The sequence below is a fragment of the Chlamydotis macqueenii genome, chromosome 7, assembly GCF_036417535.1.
Source record: "Chlamydotis macqueenii isolate bChlMac1 chromosome 7, bChlMac1.mat, whole genome shotgun sequence".
In the NCBI taxonomy this organism is placed as follows: domain Eukaryota; kingdom Metazoa; phylum Chordata; class Aves; order Otidiformes; family Otididae; genus Chlamydotis; species Chlamydotis macqueenii.
Window position 1 is genome coordinate 5191785 of NC_141562.1, and position 15772 is coordinate 5207556.

The following is a 15772-nucleotide window of genomic DNA, read 5'->3' on the forward strand; positions in this document are numbered from 1 at the left end:
GAAGTCACTGTGAGAATGACTGTGCTGTTCTCTCACCTTGCCTGAAGGCTCAATACAGCTGCTTCTGTAACTACGTGTTAATCACATGCCCGTAAAGCTGTTTTCTTCAACAACTAATGCAGCAAGTCCTGACATTTTTCCAGCATGAGCACTGTCTTGCAGAAAAGGGTCATTGTAGAGGGGACTGACTTTGCATGTGTTTGGGTTAGTTTTGTTCTGTCCTGAGACTGTTCTGTTTCCCTGTCTTTGTATTTAATTCCCAGCTATTCCTACCAAAGCGCTGTGGTTTTTTGCTGAAGTGTTCCAGGGAGATTACAGGAGAGTTCGATAATAAATTTCTGCAGTGGTAAAACTGTTGCTGGCATGCCATCTATAAAAACCGTCGAGGTTGGCTACATGGAATACCATCTGCATGGCATACAGTCGCCTGGGTCGCTTTGCTGATGCGCGGAAAAATGTGTGGCTCCACGTACACCGTCTTGGTATCTGGCAGAAAATTCTAAAAATCTATCTACATTTTTGGTAGCTCATTACTTAATTTCTTGCTCTTTACAACATTCCATGCAAATTGTTTCCGCCTGCCTGTAAATCCATGTCCAAAGGTTGTGCTGAGATCCTGAGATGGCCCGAGCTTTGCGGTAGAAGTGCCTAGGACTGCCCCACACAAGGAGCTCTGCCCACACACCAAGAAGAACTTCTAAGGGCACAATTAAAGGAGTTTTATTAGAACGTAAAGAAAAAGCAACTGACTTTTTTTAAAGGGCTGAATGTGCTGCTGCGCGGAGTTGACTGGAGAGGGCAGACAAGTCCACGGAAAGAAACTGGGCTGGCCAGCAATCGGGCGCTGCTGAGGCAGGAGGGTGCTGGGGGCAGGAGAAGGGTGGTGGTGGTATCCCCGCCGTGGGGTGTGTGACCTGCAGCAGGGGACGGGGCCTCAAACCCTTCCCTTTCCTGCTGCCCCCGGGGGGCACACATCTCTGCTGCTCGTGCATCTCCGTGGACATCTGCTTTGTTAGGCTGGCTTTGGTGGCCAAAAGCAGCCGGGTGAGGTCAGAGACGATGTCATACTATCCTTTCTGCCACACGCCAGTGAGGACTGCCCACACTCTGTCACCCTAGGCAGAAGAGGGCTTACTCCTCTTTCACCGTCAATAATTGATTTACCTTTTCAGTACCACTGAGTGATGTTCTTCCTGTCCTGGATAGACCATGGTCACAAAACCAGCGAGCAAGGGTGGACCTTCTGCGATTTCATTTCTAATCCAGGGCAGTGTCTTTGACCTGACTTTAAAAAAAAAACCGCTGTTTCCTTTGACAAAGAAAGGAGTATTTAAGAGTATTAAAGTGTTTGGAGTATTTAAGAAGATAAAAATAGGTCCAGTTTTCATAATTTAAAGCCAGAAGTCCTGTAGCATCATCTAGTCTGGCCAGCACAAGCCATTAAATATTACCTTGTTTCTCTGAACTGAGCTCAGTAACTTGTACTTACTTAAATAATATTTTTCAAGGGGCATTTTATCTTACTTTGAAGATGTCAAAAGAGAGAGAATCCACTGCTTTCAATGATTAGTCTTTCCTGTTTCGTAGGAGTTGTTAGTATGTACTCTTACAACTAATTTTGAGGGAGTCATTTTCCGGAGTCCAGATGAAAAGCTTGCTCTATTATATTTTACAAAATGTTTGCATTTATGCTGTCATATTTTGGACCAATAGGTTAGCTACCTTTGTGGCTTCAACACTGGAAATGTTATTTGTCAGTGAATTGCATTTATTGACAAGTATAATCTAAATTAGAAAATGCAAATCCCAGTGTTATGCGAATTATAGAAAAAAATGCAGAACAAATTTACTTTGCCAAGTTTACAGGAAATAAAACTGTTTCTGCATCCTTTACTTCACCATAACTTCTGAGATTTCTACTTTTTTTCCTTTTCTCTTCTCTTAATCAGTGACACAAAGTGACTGAATGAAGACCTGACATGCTGTTAGGAGTTGGCAGCTCTCAGTAGCATGCTACACACCAAAATACCGCCAAGGCTGAGTGCAGCCGGCTCAGGCAGCTCTGCCCATGCTTACTAGAAGCCAGATGCAGATGTACAATTTGGAACAGGTATCTCTGTTGCGACAGGATTAACACAGCTCCATGTTCATTCTCAGACCTCTCCTGTGCTAGAGAACAGGCAGATATTGGTAGCTAGCAATCGGCACAGCTGCCATCATGATGACAGGGCTCTGTAAGCATCTGAAGATGAGCTAATCTAGCTTTACCCTGCTTCAGGCTGGACAGATTGCTAAACTGAGTCTCTTTTTTTTTATAGTAGTCAAGGCCATAGAAAACAGAAGCAAAACATAATCTTAAAAACAAGTTGGAAAGAAAAAAAAAGTGTGTTCCCTCACAATTATGTACAAACATTTTTTCTTTCACTTGCATCACTTGCTTTAGATTTCAAGTTAGGTTAGTAATTAAAGCTACAAGTACTTTGTAAGAATCTAAGACCAAAAGAGATGTTTGTTATGGGATCAATAGGTAGGGTTACTAACCATACCGTAAAATGAAAATGGGATGTATGATCCTCTTTGAGATTTCTAAGACAACTACGTTAGTTTTTTTAAAAGTTTTTGGCTGAAGTTGTGTCCATAGGGTCCTGAGGTCTCCATAGTGACTCGGTATGTAAACTGAGAGGGGTTAGTTCTGCTGAAAAACAATAAAATGGACTTGTGCGTTCATCCTGCCTAATCCCTAAGACATACCTGGCTCATTTCACACACAGTTTATATCAGTATATCACTCTCTTAGATACTTTTCAAATACTAAAGTTTCAGTTGTACCTAGTAGTGGAGAAAACTTGTTCCCCCTTCAGTTTAGAAACATTTGCTATCTCTAACTTAGAGATATTGACTATCTCACTTTCATCGGGAAGTACAAAGGGTATTTGCCAGGTAGTCTGCCTCTTTTGTTTGGTGTTCTTGGTAGATGCCAGAGACTAGATAGAGACATGTTAGCTCTTCTGTGTCTTTTAAAATTCTTTTTTAAAAAAAGGTGGGGGGGGGAGGATTAGTCTAATTCAGACAAATCCTTATGGCGTGAGTCATCCTACTGGAGTCAGTGATGTGACTTGTGCAAACAGCAGCTTTCTGTGTAAGTGAGGATTAAGGGATTGGGCTTCTTTTAGGAAGTTACTTGGAAATGAACTGCAGCCAGTTTTAAACTGGATTTGAAGCTGGTATAAACGAGATGAGATGCATTCAGTGAAAGTTACCTAAGGAGATGGAATTATCAATAAAACATTTTTTAATCAGGATTAAATAACACAATGATGAATGAAACTACTGCAAGCACCGTCTGATTCCTAATTTAACTAGTTAACTTGTAACTGTTCCTCTATCATTTTTAATTTTTAATGAAGAATAAAAACTATTTCACTTTAACCTTTTAGTTCTAAGACTAGAAAAGCTAAGGAAAAGTACGGCCTTTAGAAGTATTTCATGTTGCATTTTGACAAGCATTACAGTTTTGAGGTTAACAGACAAGACTTTCAGCAGATTCCCATATTTACAAAAAAATTTAGAGTAATGAGATATGCATAAGAAGAAACAATGGGTTATAGTAATTCTGCTTCTTGTAATGAATATCCTTTGTGACTTAGAAGTAAATAAGCCTTTACGCATATCTCTGCTGCATCCTTCTCATAGGTAAATGGATTCCTTGGATGTTTAATAAAACTAGTTCTCTTCTATCACACTTTTAACACAATTGTGAGCATAAGTCTTGGAAGTTGTCAGTTATAAAGGTCACAGCCAAATACTTGATTCTTTGCAAAAATTAAGAACTAAGTAATACCTGTAAGCTATAGAGGTATGAATTTCTCATTGATTTTACTACAAATTCAGTTTGTGCATTTTAGAGATGAATTTATGTCAGAGACTAATTTACACTCATCCTAACACTATCCCTGTGGGGTTATTAAAAAGGAACAGAAAAGTGAAATAGACTTTTTACCATAATGCATTTCAGCCAACTTTGCATTAATAAGCCCTTCTAAATACACAGCCGAAGCTCACCAGTTTGAAGTCCAGGTTGCACAGAGAGCTTCAGTTTTGATCACAGTTGTGTGTTTTACAGTTCTGTATTTACTTTTACTGATGATGATGGAAGTCAGTAACTTCAGTCCTGCTAAAAATATTTTGTGATCGGTTTCTTTTATTGTGTGAGGTAGCTTTAAAAAAGTAAAGAGTAACAAGTAACATCCATTTAAAATCTCAGTTTATAAAGGTTGGATTTATGCTACCAGTATTTGGTGGAATTTTTTCAATTGGATATATGCTACAGGTATTTGACAGGATTTTTTTAAAGGTATATGTGCAAAAAATATTTAATGTCATTTGGGGAAGCTATTTAATAATACTGAATGTACCTTGCAAAGACACATTACATGTGACCAGACAGCCTTGTTCATATTGGTCATGTTGGAAAAACCTGAGTAGTTTAGACTATTCAAAAGTGGATTACATACAGATAAGGGTCCATGACTCTGCATACCAGCATCCTACAGCATCATAGACTGAGTGGTTAAAATGGGCCGGAGGAGTAAGTCCCTTAATCACTTGATGACAGTGTATGTGTATTTTAATACGTAGTAGTAATACATAGTATATGGTATCTGACATCACTTCTTGTTTCTCTCTGAAGGAATTCCTAACTCTTTATTTCTGTTTCCCATTTTGAAAGACACTGCCTTAGGTTGCCGAGTTCTTCATATGCATGGTAGTAAACACAGGAGTGCAGTGCTGGTAAAAAGGAAAGGTTTGCAATTAGTTCACTGTTCTGGGGAGACTATTGGGACCAGCTAATGCATCTTTATTGTGTTTCTCAGTTAATGAACAAGTTGTGTCAATTGGCAGTTTTCTGGCTCAGAGTATTTTTTTTTTTCCCCTGGAATAGGAATATTGTGATGGAAAAGCTAACTGCAGTACAAAAAAAGCCAGCACAGATCTAGCAAATAAATGGGGTCACTAGCAGACGGGTGAGATGGGTGGGAAGCACATTTCAGTACAACCACATGGGTGGGGGTGTTATTTGGGAGATGAGAAGGAATAGGACTGACAAGGAAGGTTAGAGCAATAGTTCTTTGAACAGGGAGGAGAAGACTCCAGACAACTTGTCTCCAGTCCCAGCAGACTAGCCTTAAGGCCAAATTCACTCATCTTTAGGCAACTAGTTATCGTAATCAAGCTTGGCTGACTATGATGTTGCGATTTGTAGTATTTCTATATTATCACATGGGTGTGTTTATATTCTGCCAGCACAAGAAAAAGATGTAGTCCTTGTCCTACACATCTGCAGTTCAGAGGTCTGATCCTCTCAGGTGCTAAGAGTCCACAAGTGTTTCTGGAGCTGATCAGTCATGGGGCATCTGCCAGTTACACAAACTGGGTGAGGACAATGACAGCCAGACCCTTACAAAGGAAAGGAGACAGGGAAGGAGACGGCAGGGAGTACAAGGGAAAGGATTACCAAAAAGTGATGCAGACCATATTGGGCATGAAGTACTGCTTGTATTTAAATGAAATGGTATTTATCTCAGTGGTGCTGGAGCAAGCGAGGGCTTGCCAGACTGAACTGCACTCAGTAATCCTCTGGGAACCCAGGCTGGATTTCAGAAGGATATTTTATACACAATTTTAAAATGTTTATTAAGACAGGATTTTAGTGAACACAGGTTTGCTACTACATGGGTTCCTGTGTGGCTTTTCTACTCAGCGTTCAAAGGAGTACGAGAATACTGATAATCTATGCATTAAGCTTATTAAAAGTGGAAATCCTACCCCAGCCCGTTTCTGCACTGGTGCAGACTCTGCTGATTTCCCTTCCCTGTGGTCATCCTAACTGTTTACAGGCTCAGGCTCAGCCTGTCCAAACTCTAGATCAGTCTTCTGTGTGGCTGTGTGAGGTGGATCCATCCCACAGAAGACAGATTTCCCTCCACCAGAGCAGGAGACATTGTATTATATGAGAGTGGGAGCACTAATCATTGCCTTCCCAGCAAGTCTGTCCTTTCCTATGGCCATCTCCCAAGAGCTTTTTCTACTGCCCACAAAAAAAAATATGAATGGTGTTGGGCACCACTGGGCTACTATTTCATAAAAGACACAAAATTTGCAAATGTTGTTGTTTCTGTTTCTGTTTTATCTGGAGTCTTATTTCCTTTAAAAGTTAAGGCAGTCTTCTCTTTGAAAAGGATGACAATTTGTTTCAAGATTGTCCTGGGACTCAAAAAACTCACAAGTAGGCAGCATAATGACTGGTACAAGTAAGGAACCATTTTCAGGTTCAGACAACGGATGATCCTTACAACTCAGAAATGAGATCTTGGAGTTTGATAGACAGTTCTGCGAGAACGCCAGCTCAGTGATAGTCAAAAAAGCAAAATAAACATTAAGAGTTATTAGGGAAGCAATGGAGAACAACCCATTATCATAATCATTCCTAAAACACCATGCTTCATCTACATCTTAAATACAGAGGGTCATTCTAGTCTTCCTATCTTAGGAAGAATACAGTAGAAATGGAAAAAGTTCTGAAAAGGGCAACGTGAATGATCAAAGGCATGGAGCATTTACCACAGGGCAAGTAATCGTGGACCAGCTATGGTGAGCAAGATGGGATTCTTCAGTGTGGAAAAGAGGTGGCTGAAAGGGAAAAGTTATGGGGTTTGATGAAATAATGGGCAGCATGAACCGCTGGAACCAGTGGAGGTCATTTCATATTCTTGTGTGGGAGGCAGCGAGCATCAAGTGATTCTAGCAGGTGACATGTTAAGAACAAATTAAAGTAATTTTTCATTTCAAGTTTTCATACAACAAATAGTTAAGCTGTGGAAGTCCTAGTCAGAGGATGCTTTGGAAGCCAAAGCTTTACATAGGTTCAAAAAAAGACTCATTTCAGGTAGGAAAAAAGGCTAGAGCAATGCTTTGGCATAATAAAGATGTTTACTGTAAGGGAAAGCTCCATGGTGCAGGTGACAGCTCTCAAGAGCCAGTTCTGGACTGGGGAATGAATGCTCTTAGAAAGCAGGGATTATCATAAGTTTCACTCTCTTTTTGCTCAAGGTGCAATGTGTGCCTCCATCCCCCTTGCCCTGATGCATCATGGAAGTGTGCATGTCTGGCCACTGAATTATTTTCAAAACAAGACAGGCTGCTGTAAATGCTCCTTTCCCTGAAGACTGAGTGAGAGCACAACCATCACTTGGCTGCTTATGTTCTTTGGAGGGTTCCTGGGTGCATCTGGCTATGACAGTACTCCGCATAGGGAGAAATCTTTGTGGAAAAGAATCCATGTTGTTTTGCTGAATTCCGCAGTTTTCTATTTGAACATGAAATCTCTTTGCAGTTCTCCAGGGTTGCTTTGTAGCATTTTTATTTCAGTGATGTAAGAGCTGCCTTTTACTGCCAGCCCATAATTAAAGCAGTGTTGACTGGTAAGTAATGGGCCGCAAAAGGTGTACCAAAAGATAATTAAAGATGCGCTCCAGATAAGCGGAGCATGAGCATCTTTTTTATGAGGTGTTAATGTCTGAAGACCAACTAGTGAAATTGATCTTGATTCCTACAGGATGAAAGTTGTGCTTAAACATCAATAGCATTGTACTGCCCTAGAAAATGTTTGATGTAGGGATTTCCAGAGGGCTGTGCTTGTCCTAAGATTCCCCAGGCAGGCGCCTGGTGACGGAGCCCAGGTCGCACTGAGTAATTGGGCATCCCATTCATGCTAGCATCATTGTGGGGCCGCCTTCGCACCTCCTAACACTAGGGCTGTTCTGGAGGGAGAGAGGAGAGGAGCTCCCGGTGCCCTGCTCTGGACTAGGATAGATGCAAACCTTTTTTTCAGAGCCATTTTAAAAAGCGCTGTGTCTAGTCCCTCTTTAATGACTGTGTTGCCTCTCCTAAGTGTCATTTACATGCATATACTCACCCCCCTCCCCGTATTTTTAGCATATTCCACATGTGATTTGGATTTCTCTATAGATGCATTTATACCACGACTCTGGCATAAAGGGGCATTGGCAGGCGACACAGAGGGTTTCCGCATTTGGACCCTACTGAAATCCATAGCAAAATTCCATGGATTTCGGTGAAGCCTGAAGACAACCTATGAACTGAAGAGATGCTGGTTTTATTAAGCATGCTGTTTTCAGTATTTCTGCTTCTTTCCCCACGCTCTTCCCATTCCCCCCCCTTTCAATTCTGTTGACATCTGTTTTTATAGTGCTTTGTGAAATTAATAAAAAATACTGTTTCCCCTGATACACTTTAGGGAAGAGATGGGGGAGCTCACAAACAGTTGATTATGTTTTGATTTTGACTGACATGCATGATGATGCCAAAGGAGCACGGGCAGCAAGGGCTGGTCAGTGCTGTTGCCCAGATTAGGGTATGGTCAAACTGTAGCTGTAGCAGAAATTAGCTCTTACGTTAGGCAAAATCCGTATGTCTCAGCAGCAGAGGGGGAAGTGGAGGGGGAGGCAAAGATTGCCATCTTCTTTCCTGGAATCTCACTTAAAAACAGAACTCGCAATCTAAGTCTCTATCAATTAGCATTGCAAAGAATATCTCTGAAAATGACGGGTGTAAAGAGGCTGCCCGGCAGAGTGCCTGAAACAATAACTCGGGGAAGTGTGAACTGCTCTCTCCATAGCCAGGGGATGTTAACAAAAGCCCGGTCTATTTGCCCTAGCTAGCAGTGATGGACAGGCACTGTTAGCAAGCAGTGCAAGTTGGTGCAAGCCTCTGCTGACTCCTCCTTATCTCTTCTGCACTGGCTGTGGCTATAAGGTGTATATGTGTGTGTTGGAGAGGGTGGCTTCCCTCTCCTTTTGAGATCAATACTGCAGGCTGCCTGCAGCTTTCTGTTGTGGTTATTCCTAAGAGGTGGTTATTCCTTATGTTTTCTGTCATGAAAATTGGAAATCTAGAAAGAAAAATGACAGCAGTCTGGCCACAGCGAAGGGTAGAAAAAAAAAATGCTGTCGTTGTACCCTATAAACATTCTTGGTATCCTTGATCCAGTTCCATACCTTCTTGTAGCAGTTTAAATCGGGGCTCTCTTTTACCATCTGCTCCTTTGCATCCCCATCCCATGCTGGTGCTTGAATTGAGCTTGACAAAAACTAACCTAAAAAAAAAGAAAATAAGGTGATCAGTTTTTGGAAGGAGTAGATCTGTGAGTTGGCTCATTTTCTAGTCAAGCGTGCACTGGAGGTGGCATGCACAGGACTGTGTGCAAAGCCATACGGGGCGGGTAAAGGGAGGTAGAATTGCACCCTGCATGCTTGGAACAAGAAGGAATAGCTGAAGCTGGATTTGCTGTAAAGAAGACTGTCAATAAAACTATGCAACCTAGATTTATATGTCTGCTTATTGTGTCGAGCCTTCATCCACTCCTCCCTGCATATGTATCTGAATATACGAAGTGAACTCAAATTGAAGGACTAGCAGCACACCTTGACTGTACCTAGAACTGCTGAACCACTTGCCACTTGTCTGCTCTTCTGCCTTAATCCACATGCAAATTCTTGCTTAAATACAAATGTTATTGTGTTTACACGGACAGGAAAAACTCTGAACTATCCTGGAGCTCTAGAAGAGAAAAGAAATCTTGTGGGCTGTATCTGTGTTATGATGGTCCAGGCTTATGGGAATGCTACAGTAGGAGAAGGAGGAGGAGTACTGAGAAATTGCTTGAAGTTGTTGTTTCCAGATGTTTTGGACTACACACTGCTGTCAACCCTCTGAAATTCTCACTGCCTTCATATACACTTCTGCTTATAAACATTATTTAGGTCCATAGGAGGGCCATGAAGATGATAAAAGGGCTGGAGCACCTTTCCTATGAGGACAGGCTGAGAGAGTTGGGGCTGTTCAGCCTGGAGAAGAGGAGGCTCCGGGAAGACCTTATAACCGTCTTCCAGTACCTCAAGGGGGCCTACAAGAAAGATGGGGAGAGGCTGTTCAGTAGGGCCTGTTGTGATAGGACGAGAGGTAATGGTTTTAAAAATAGAGGGGGGTAGATTTAGATTGGATATTAGGACAAAAAAATTTTAAAATGAGGGTGGTGGAACATTGGAACAGGTTGCCCAGAGAGGCGGTAGATGCCCCATCCCTGGAAACGTTCAAGGCCAGGTTGGATGAGGCTCTGAGCAACCTGCTCTAGTCGGGGATGTCCCTGCTCCTTGCAGGGGGGTTGAACCTTTGAAGGTCCCTTCCAACCCTAACCATTCTATGATTCTAAAGTGGTTTCTGAGTATTTACCTTGCCTTATGGACAGAGCTGCTAAAGGAATCCAGTCTCTGGAGTACTAAACTCACAGGGGCTGATTATCACCCCTATCTGAGAGGCTATTCATTTTTGTTGTGAACCACTGTGATGTTGCGTGTCATCTTAAAACCCTCACCCAGCTCTACCCAAAAGTGGCTGCATGGATGGTGGACATAACGGTCCCTGCAGAATACAATTATACAGAACAGTTTGCAGACTTTGTCCCTGTACCCTTTAGCTTCAAAGCAAGCTGGATTAGGTCCCAAATCTGAAAAATGAATGGGGACATGTTGAGATGAAAAATACATGAAGTAATATGCTGCTGTTCTTGAACACCTTTAGTGATAGCCATTAATGCCCTCATTTGACAAATTATTACATTGACTAATTGATTTGCTGCTATTCTATTCCTGTTCTAACATCTAATCCTTTTCAGAATTGCAACTGTTGCTCCCTGTAAGTCCTTATGTCACTCTTGGCTCTCTTAAATAATATTTCTGGCCTCTCTTTTAGATTAATATGTTGGTCATAATTTCACCTTGGGCTGAAAGCAAAGACTTTGCTTGTTCTGTACATGACTTGGATGAGTAGAGCTGTCTGGAGGAAAAAAAAAAAAAGCAGCCATAGGAAAGGAAAAGGTTGTGCTGAGTTCTTCAACAGGCACTCAGGAGGGAGACAGCTCCTTCTGTCCAGGTGACGGCAGAGCGTGCCGGGAGAGGCTTTGTCCTTCACTGTGAACGGTGCGGTTTGATGCAATGTCTGGTAAAGCCACCAGTGTGTCATTTACTGCGGTTAAGTTGATGAGAAAAGTCCCATGGATGGGAACAGGAGCGGGGTAACTAAACAGGGAAGACAAGGACATGTCACACGGGCGCAGTAGGAGCTGGGTCGCTTTCCCTTTGGGAGAAGGGCAGGGTGGAGGCCTCCCCGCATCCAGAGGAGCCCGCATTTCCAGCAGAGCCCCAGGCCTGGGGTGCGGAGAGAAGGGGAGCCCTCTCAGAGGGCCGAGCCAAAGGTGACAGATAACTTCATTAAATTATCCATTTGAATTAAAGAAAGGTGGATGGGCTAGTGGCGGCAGCGGGGGCTTCGCTGGGAGACGCGTTGGCTCCTTGGATGGGGCGAGACCTCATTATGTGTATTTTGGTGATGGGATGACAATGGGGGTGTGGGAGACAGCTCTGAGTCACCCTCGGAGGCCCGGCGGCCCCGGCCCCATTGGCGGGGCCGGCCCGGGCGGGTGGGGGTCGCTAACGGCCGGGGCGGAGGGCTCATAAGGCGGGGAGCGGCCCGTGCCGCCCCACCGCCCGCAGACCTCGGCCCGCATGGAGCTCGCCAGCCTCCCCGCCAGCCCCGGCCGCGCCGGTAGGCCTCTGTGGGGTGCGGCCGGGGCCGGGGAGGGCAGGGCGGGTTGGTGGAGGTGTTGGTGGTAGTGGTGGCGGGGCAGGAGGATCGCGGCGGGGCTGGGTTCGGCTCGGCGCGGTGCCCCCTGACCGCCGCTCTCCTCTCCCCGCAGGCGAGGCCCGGGCGCGCCCCGTCGCCCCCACCGCCGGGCGGGAGGGCGGCCGGCGAAAGCGGACCACCTTCAGCAAGGCCCAGCTGGAGCTGCTGGTCCGCGCCTTCGAGAAGGAGCCGTACCCCGGCATCGCTCTGCGGGAGCATCTCTCTGGCCTCACCGACATCCCCGAGTCCAGGATCCAGGTGAGAGGGGCGGGCGGCGGGGAGGGCAGGCGGGCGGCGGGGCGGCGGCCTCCCCCGGGCGGGCGCTGAGTCTCTGCTGGCCTCGCAGGTGTGGTTTCAGAACAGGAGAGCGCGGCAGCTGAACCACAAGAAGGGCGAAGCCGGCGCCTGTGGCAAGCAAAAGCCGAGCCGCTGCGGCGGGGGCTGCCAGGAGAGGCCCCGCACGACGCCGGGTCTTGGGCCGGACCGGAGCCGCCTCCTCCATCCGCAGCCCGGCCTACCAGGAGGCAACCAGAGCTTCGCCGGTCAGCCGTTCGCCTACTCGGGGCCGCCGTACTCGAGGCTCGATGCTCACTTCAGGAGTTTGGACAACACGTTCGGAGCACCAGGTCAGACCCCGGCTCACTTCGGTTCGGACTGCATGGGAAAAGGGGTCCCACTCGGTGCGGGAAGCGTGGGGAGCCCCGCCCAGCTCTCACTCCCTGTGCAGCAGGGGCAGGAATATCCATACCTGAAGAAATCTTTCCCTGAAAGCTACTACTCAGACACAGACGTTTTCCAGTCTTGTACAGAAAATCATCAGTACCTGGCAGCTAAAGAGAACATGTGTAGGAGGCCTGTCTTAAACTACTTAAGTGCTAACCAGGGCCTGGGCAATGAGAACTGTTTCTATACCAAGTCAAACACTTCTCCCTTTGGGAAGGGCTCCACTTTTAATTACAATGAAGGGGAATCTAAGCTTGAGCTTGAGCAGATGAGGCACAGTCCACCTCTGGTTGCAGCTAGTCATGCTAGTCCTCCCTCGGTACTTCCAAAACATGAAGGGGGGTACCAAGGGATGCTTGCTGCTCCAGCCCCATCATACGGGCAGCAGCTGCTGGAGACGGTAAATGACTATGACCCTCATTGGCTGGGTGCAAGAAATGAAATTTTGGGAACTGGGTTAGATTCGCTGTTTGAGCATGAGCAAAATGGGGAGCAAGGTGGGCCAAAAAGTTACCTTTTTGCTTTTGGTGGCCAGAGTTCAACCTGTACTTTGGGTCACACATGAAACTGCGATGGTGGGTCTGTTTGACCAATAAAAAATTAATGGATTTTTTTCTCAATTGGCGGTGTTGTCCAAAGTGGCTAGAGGTTTTGCAGGTCCGAGTGTGCAATCCTTGCTCTGAGTTTTGTGCACTGTCTGGAAGAGGAAGGCAGATAAGCAAAGTTAGCAAGGGGTACAGGAGAGTAACTTGGTGAATGTGTGCTGCCTCCCTGCCCCATCCTACGAGAACTGTCACCAAGCTGCTTGCAGTATTCCTGTTTGGTTATCGGCAGCCTTACGTTAATTTGCTTGTACAGCCTGATTTTCCTCACAAATGCATCAGTACTGAAGATTTACTCTTCTTATGTTCAGACTGTGCTGGATTAATTCTTCCAGGAGGCTTAGGACGGTAGCATTGATTTTTGTGGCCTTACTGCACTGGGTTTTGTTTCTATCCTGGTCAGAATTCACCTACTTTAACTTAAGAAACCTGTAGAAAACAGAGATATTTATAGCTTTTAGTGGAGAATGCGTTAACGTGAGTGGGGGTGCAAGCACTGGGAAAAGCAGCCTTGGTGGTGGCTGGGGTTGGCTCATTGGGTGTGTTTGCGGTTTAGGTGTGCTGCTGATAAAGAACACTGCTGGTCTTTTCCTAGATACTTGATGTACAGTGTTTTCATTTTAAAATGACCACGTGTAGCCTTTTAAAAGGCAATATTTTTGTGATTTTCTTTTGTATAATTTTTTTTGCAAATTGTCTTTTTTTTTTTTAAATTGTAGTTCTCTATTTGCCAAATGAAGGTTTTCTACCTGGGTGCTAATGAAATTGTAGAACTGCACTCACAGGAAAAAAAAAAAAAGTAATTGTGTTCCATCTTTGCACTTCGCACATTGAGCCTATTTTTAGACTTCTCAAGATCCATGGCCATCTGGGAGACCACTGTAATCATCGAAGTGTTCTTCATGTGTATCTCTGGAGAGCTGCTGTGGTTGTGTATTAAAGCAATATTGGGCCTAGGATGCTGAAAACTATACATGCAAATAGTTTTTTTGTGTTTAAAATGTGGCTCTGGAATATTTTAATTCTGCCTAGCTTTTAATACATGTGTTATTAACTTAATTACTGTGTTTATAGAACAAAAGAAACATAGTAAAAATAAAACTTAAACACAGACCATTATTTTATAAATAAAGTCGGTATCTCTCTGAAGAAGCTGGCTATTGAGATGGGTACATAAGAAGTCCTGACTTTTGTCAGTAATTTTTAGCTGTGGCTGTGAAGAAGTCCTTTAACTTTTCTGCCTTGACCTGAAGAATTGTAACAGACTCATGTACTACAGAAGAACTGTAGCTTCAGACAATAGCTGCAAGGCACTTTGATCACAAAAAGTTGTATCTGAGAGCTAAGTACAAGGTGATGACTGTATTTATGATTGTATATATGACTCCTTTAGTAAACTTTTTTAAAACTGTACATTAAGACTTCTCTATTTACATAGACCCTTCCCCTCATAAGAGCTACTTAATGAGAAGTGAGACTTGTTCCCAGGCACAGACAGAACAAGAATCATAATTTTACCCTTGAAAAATACAAGAAACTGATGTTCAAAAGTGTTTAGCAAAACAGCCTTGCTTCATAAAGAAAGAGTGAGTTGAAGAAGAAAAAGGACACCTGAAAGAATTAACATGCCCCACTAAGCCAACAAGGATGTAGGCTTTTGGTCCCTCCCTGGAGTCACAGGCCACCTGGCAGGCAGCACCGGGTTTTCCTGTGGTATCCTCCCTGCTGGTCCCAATGCGTGGTAACCAGCACCCTCTCACCTAGCAGGGGTCTGAGGTAAACAGTCAGAGGGTCACCGTTACAGATTCTCTGAACTGAGCCTGGTCCCTGCAGTGCATCCAGCCGTTTCCCCCTCTCACCCTGCTATTCTGTCAGAGCTCACAAAGCCGCACCAAGGCAGCTGTGTTAGGCGTTTGGCGTTGAGCTGTCACTCCTGGCTGCTCTCATAACACCATGCATCACAAGCCCTTCATCTGGTCTAGGGAACACACTCACCTCATCAGCAAACCCACATTTCTAACACTCAAGTGTAATACACTCTGAATACTTCCTGTGAGCAAGTCCAAGAAAAAAATAAATCATTCTCCCATCGCAGAGCTACCTACTGCTCAGGGAAGAGCTTTTCTGTAAGTTGCTGGTTTTATTTATTTTGTTAGAAGTTGCTTTTAACAGACTTACCTAGCATGTGTTTCACAAACAAGAAAAATCTGTGCAAAGCAGTCAGATGCAACACCCTTGTGACATTTCTGTAAACTTTCACTCCTTGCTATGATATGGAGAATGCCAGAACACAAATTACATGCTTTTTCAACATGCAGGAGGTACTCTTGCAGCGACAGTATTACTGCTTCCCCCAGACTTGCATGCCGTGAGCATCTCTGCTGTGATACAAGTAGGTGGCACTGAGGAAGAGGTGGGGCAGGAACCAAGTCTGTTCAGTACTGGACTACCCTTCTACTACCTGTGAAATGTTCCTGTTCATAGAATAAAAGATTTTGCGTGCTGAATATTGAAAACTGTGTTTTCTTCCACATAACTTGTCAAAGAGAGGTAGTGAGGACCCACATTTACCAATGTGGTTTACAGTCAGCCTGGGCCTACCCCCGCTACTGGGTGTCTTGAGTTCCTCATTTGGCAGGAGCCTGCAAAGCACATTCCTTTCTTCTCAGCCACCTCCTCCAGCAGCA

General features: G+C 44.4%; 1 protein-coding gene across 1 annotated transcript; it reads left to right on the forward strand.

Moving 5' to 3' along the window:
* Positions 1-11072: 11072 nt before the first annotated feature.
* On the forward strand, positions 11073-13176 carry LOC147600033 (uncharacterized). Its single transcript, XM_086752365.1, has 3 exons — positions 11073-11079; positions 11669-12018; positions 12107-13176. The coding sequence occupies exons 1-3, from the start codon at positions 11073-11075 to the stop codon at positions 13046-13048; spliced, it is 1299 nt and encodes a 432-aa protein (XP_086608491.1). The 3' UTR covers positions 13049-13176.
* Positions 13177-15772: the final 2596 nt, after the last annotated feature.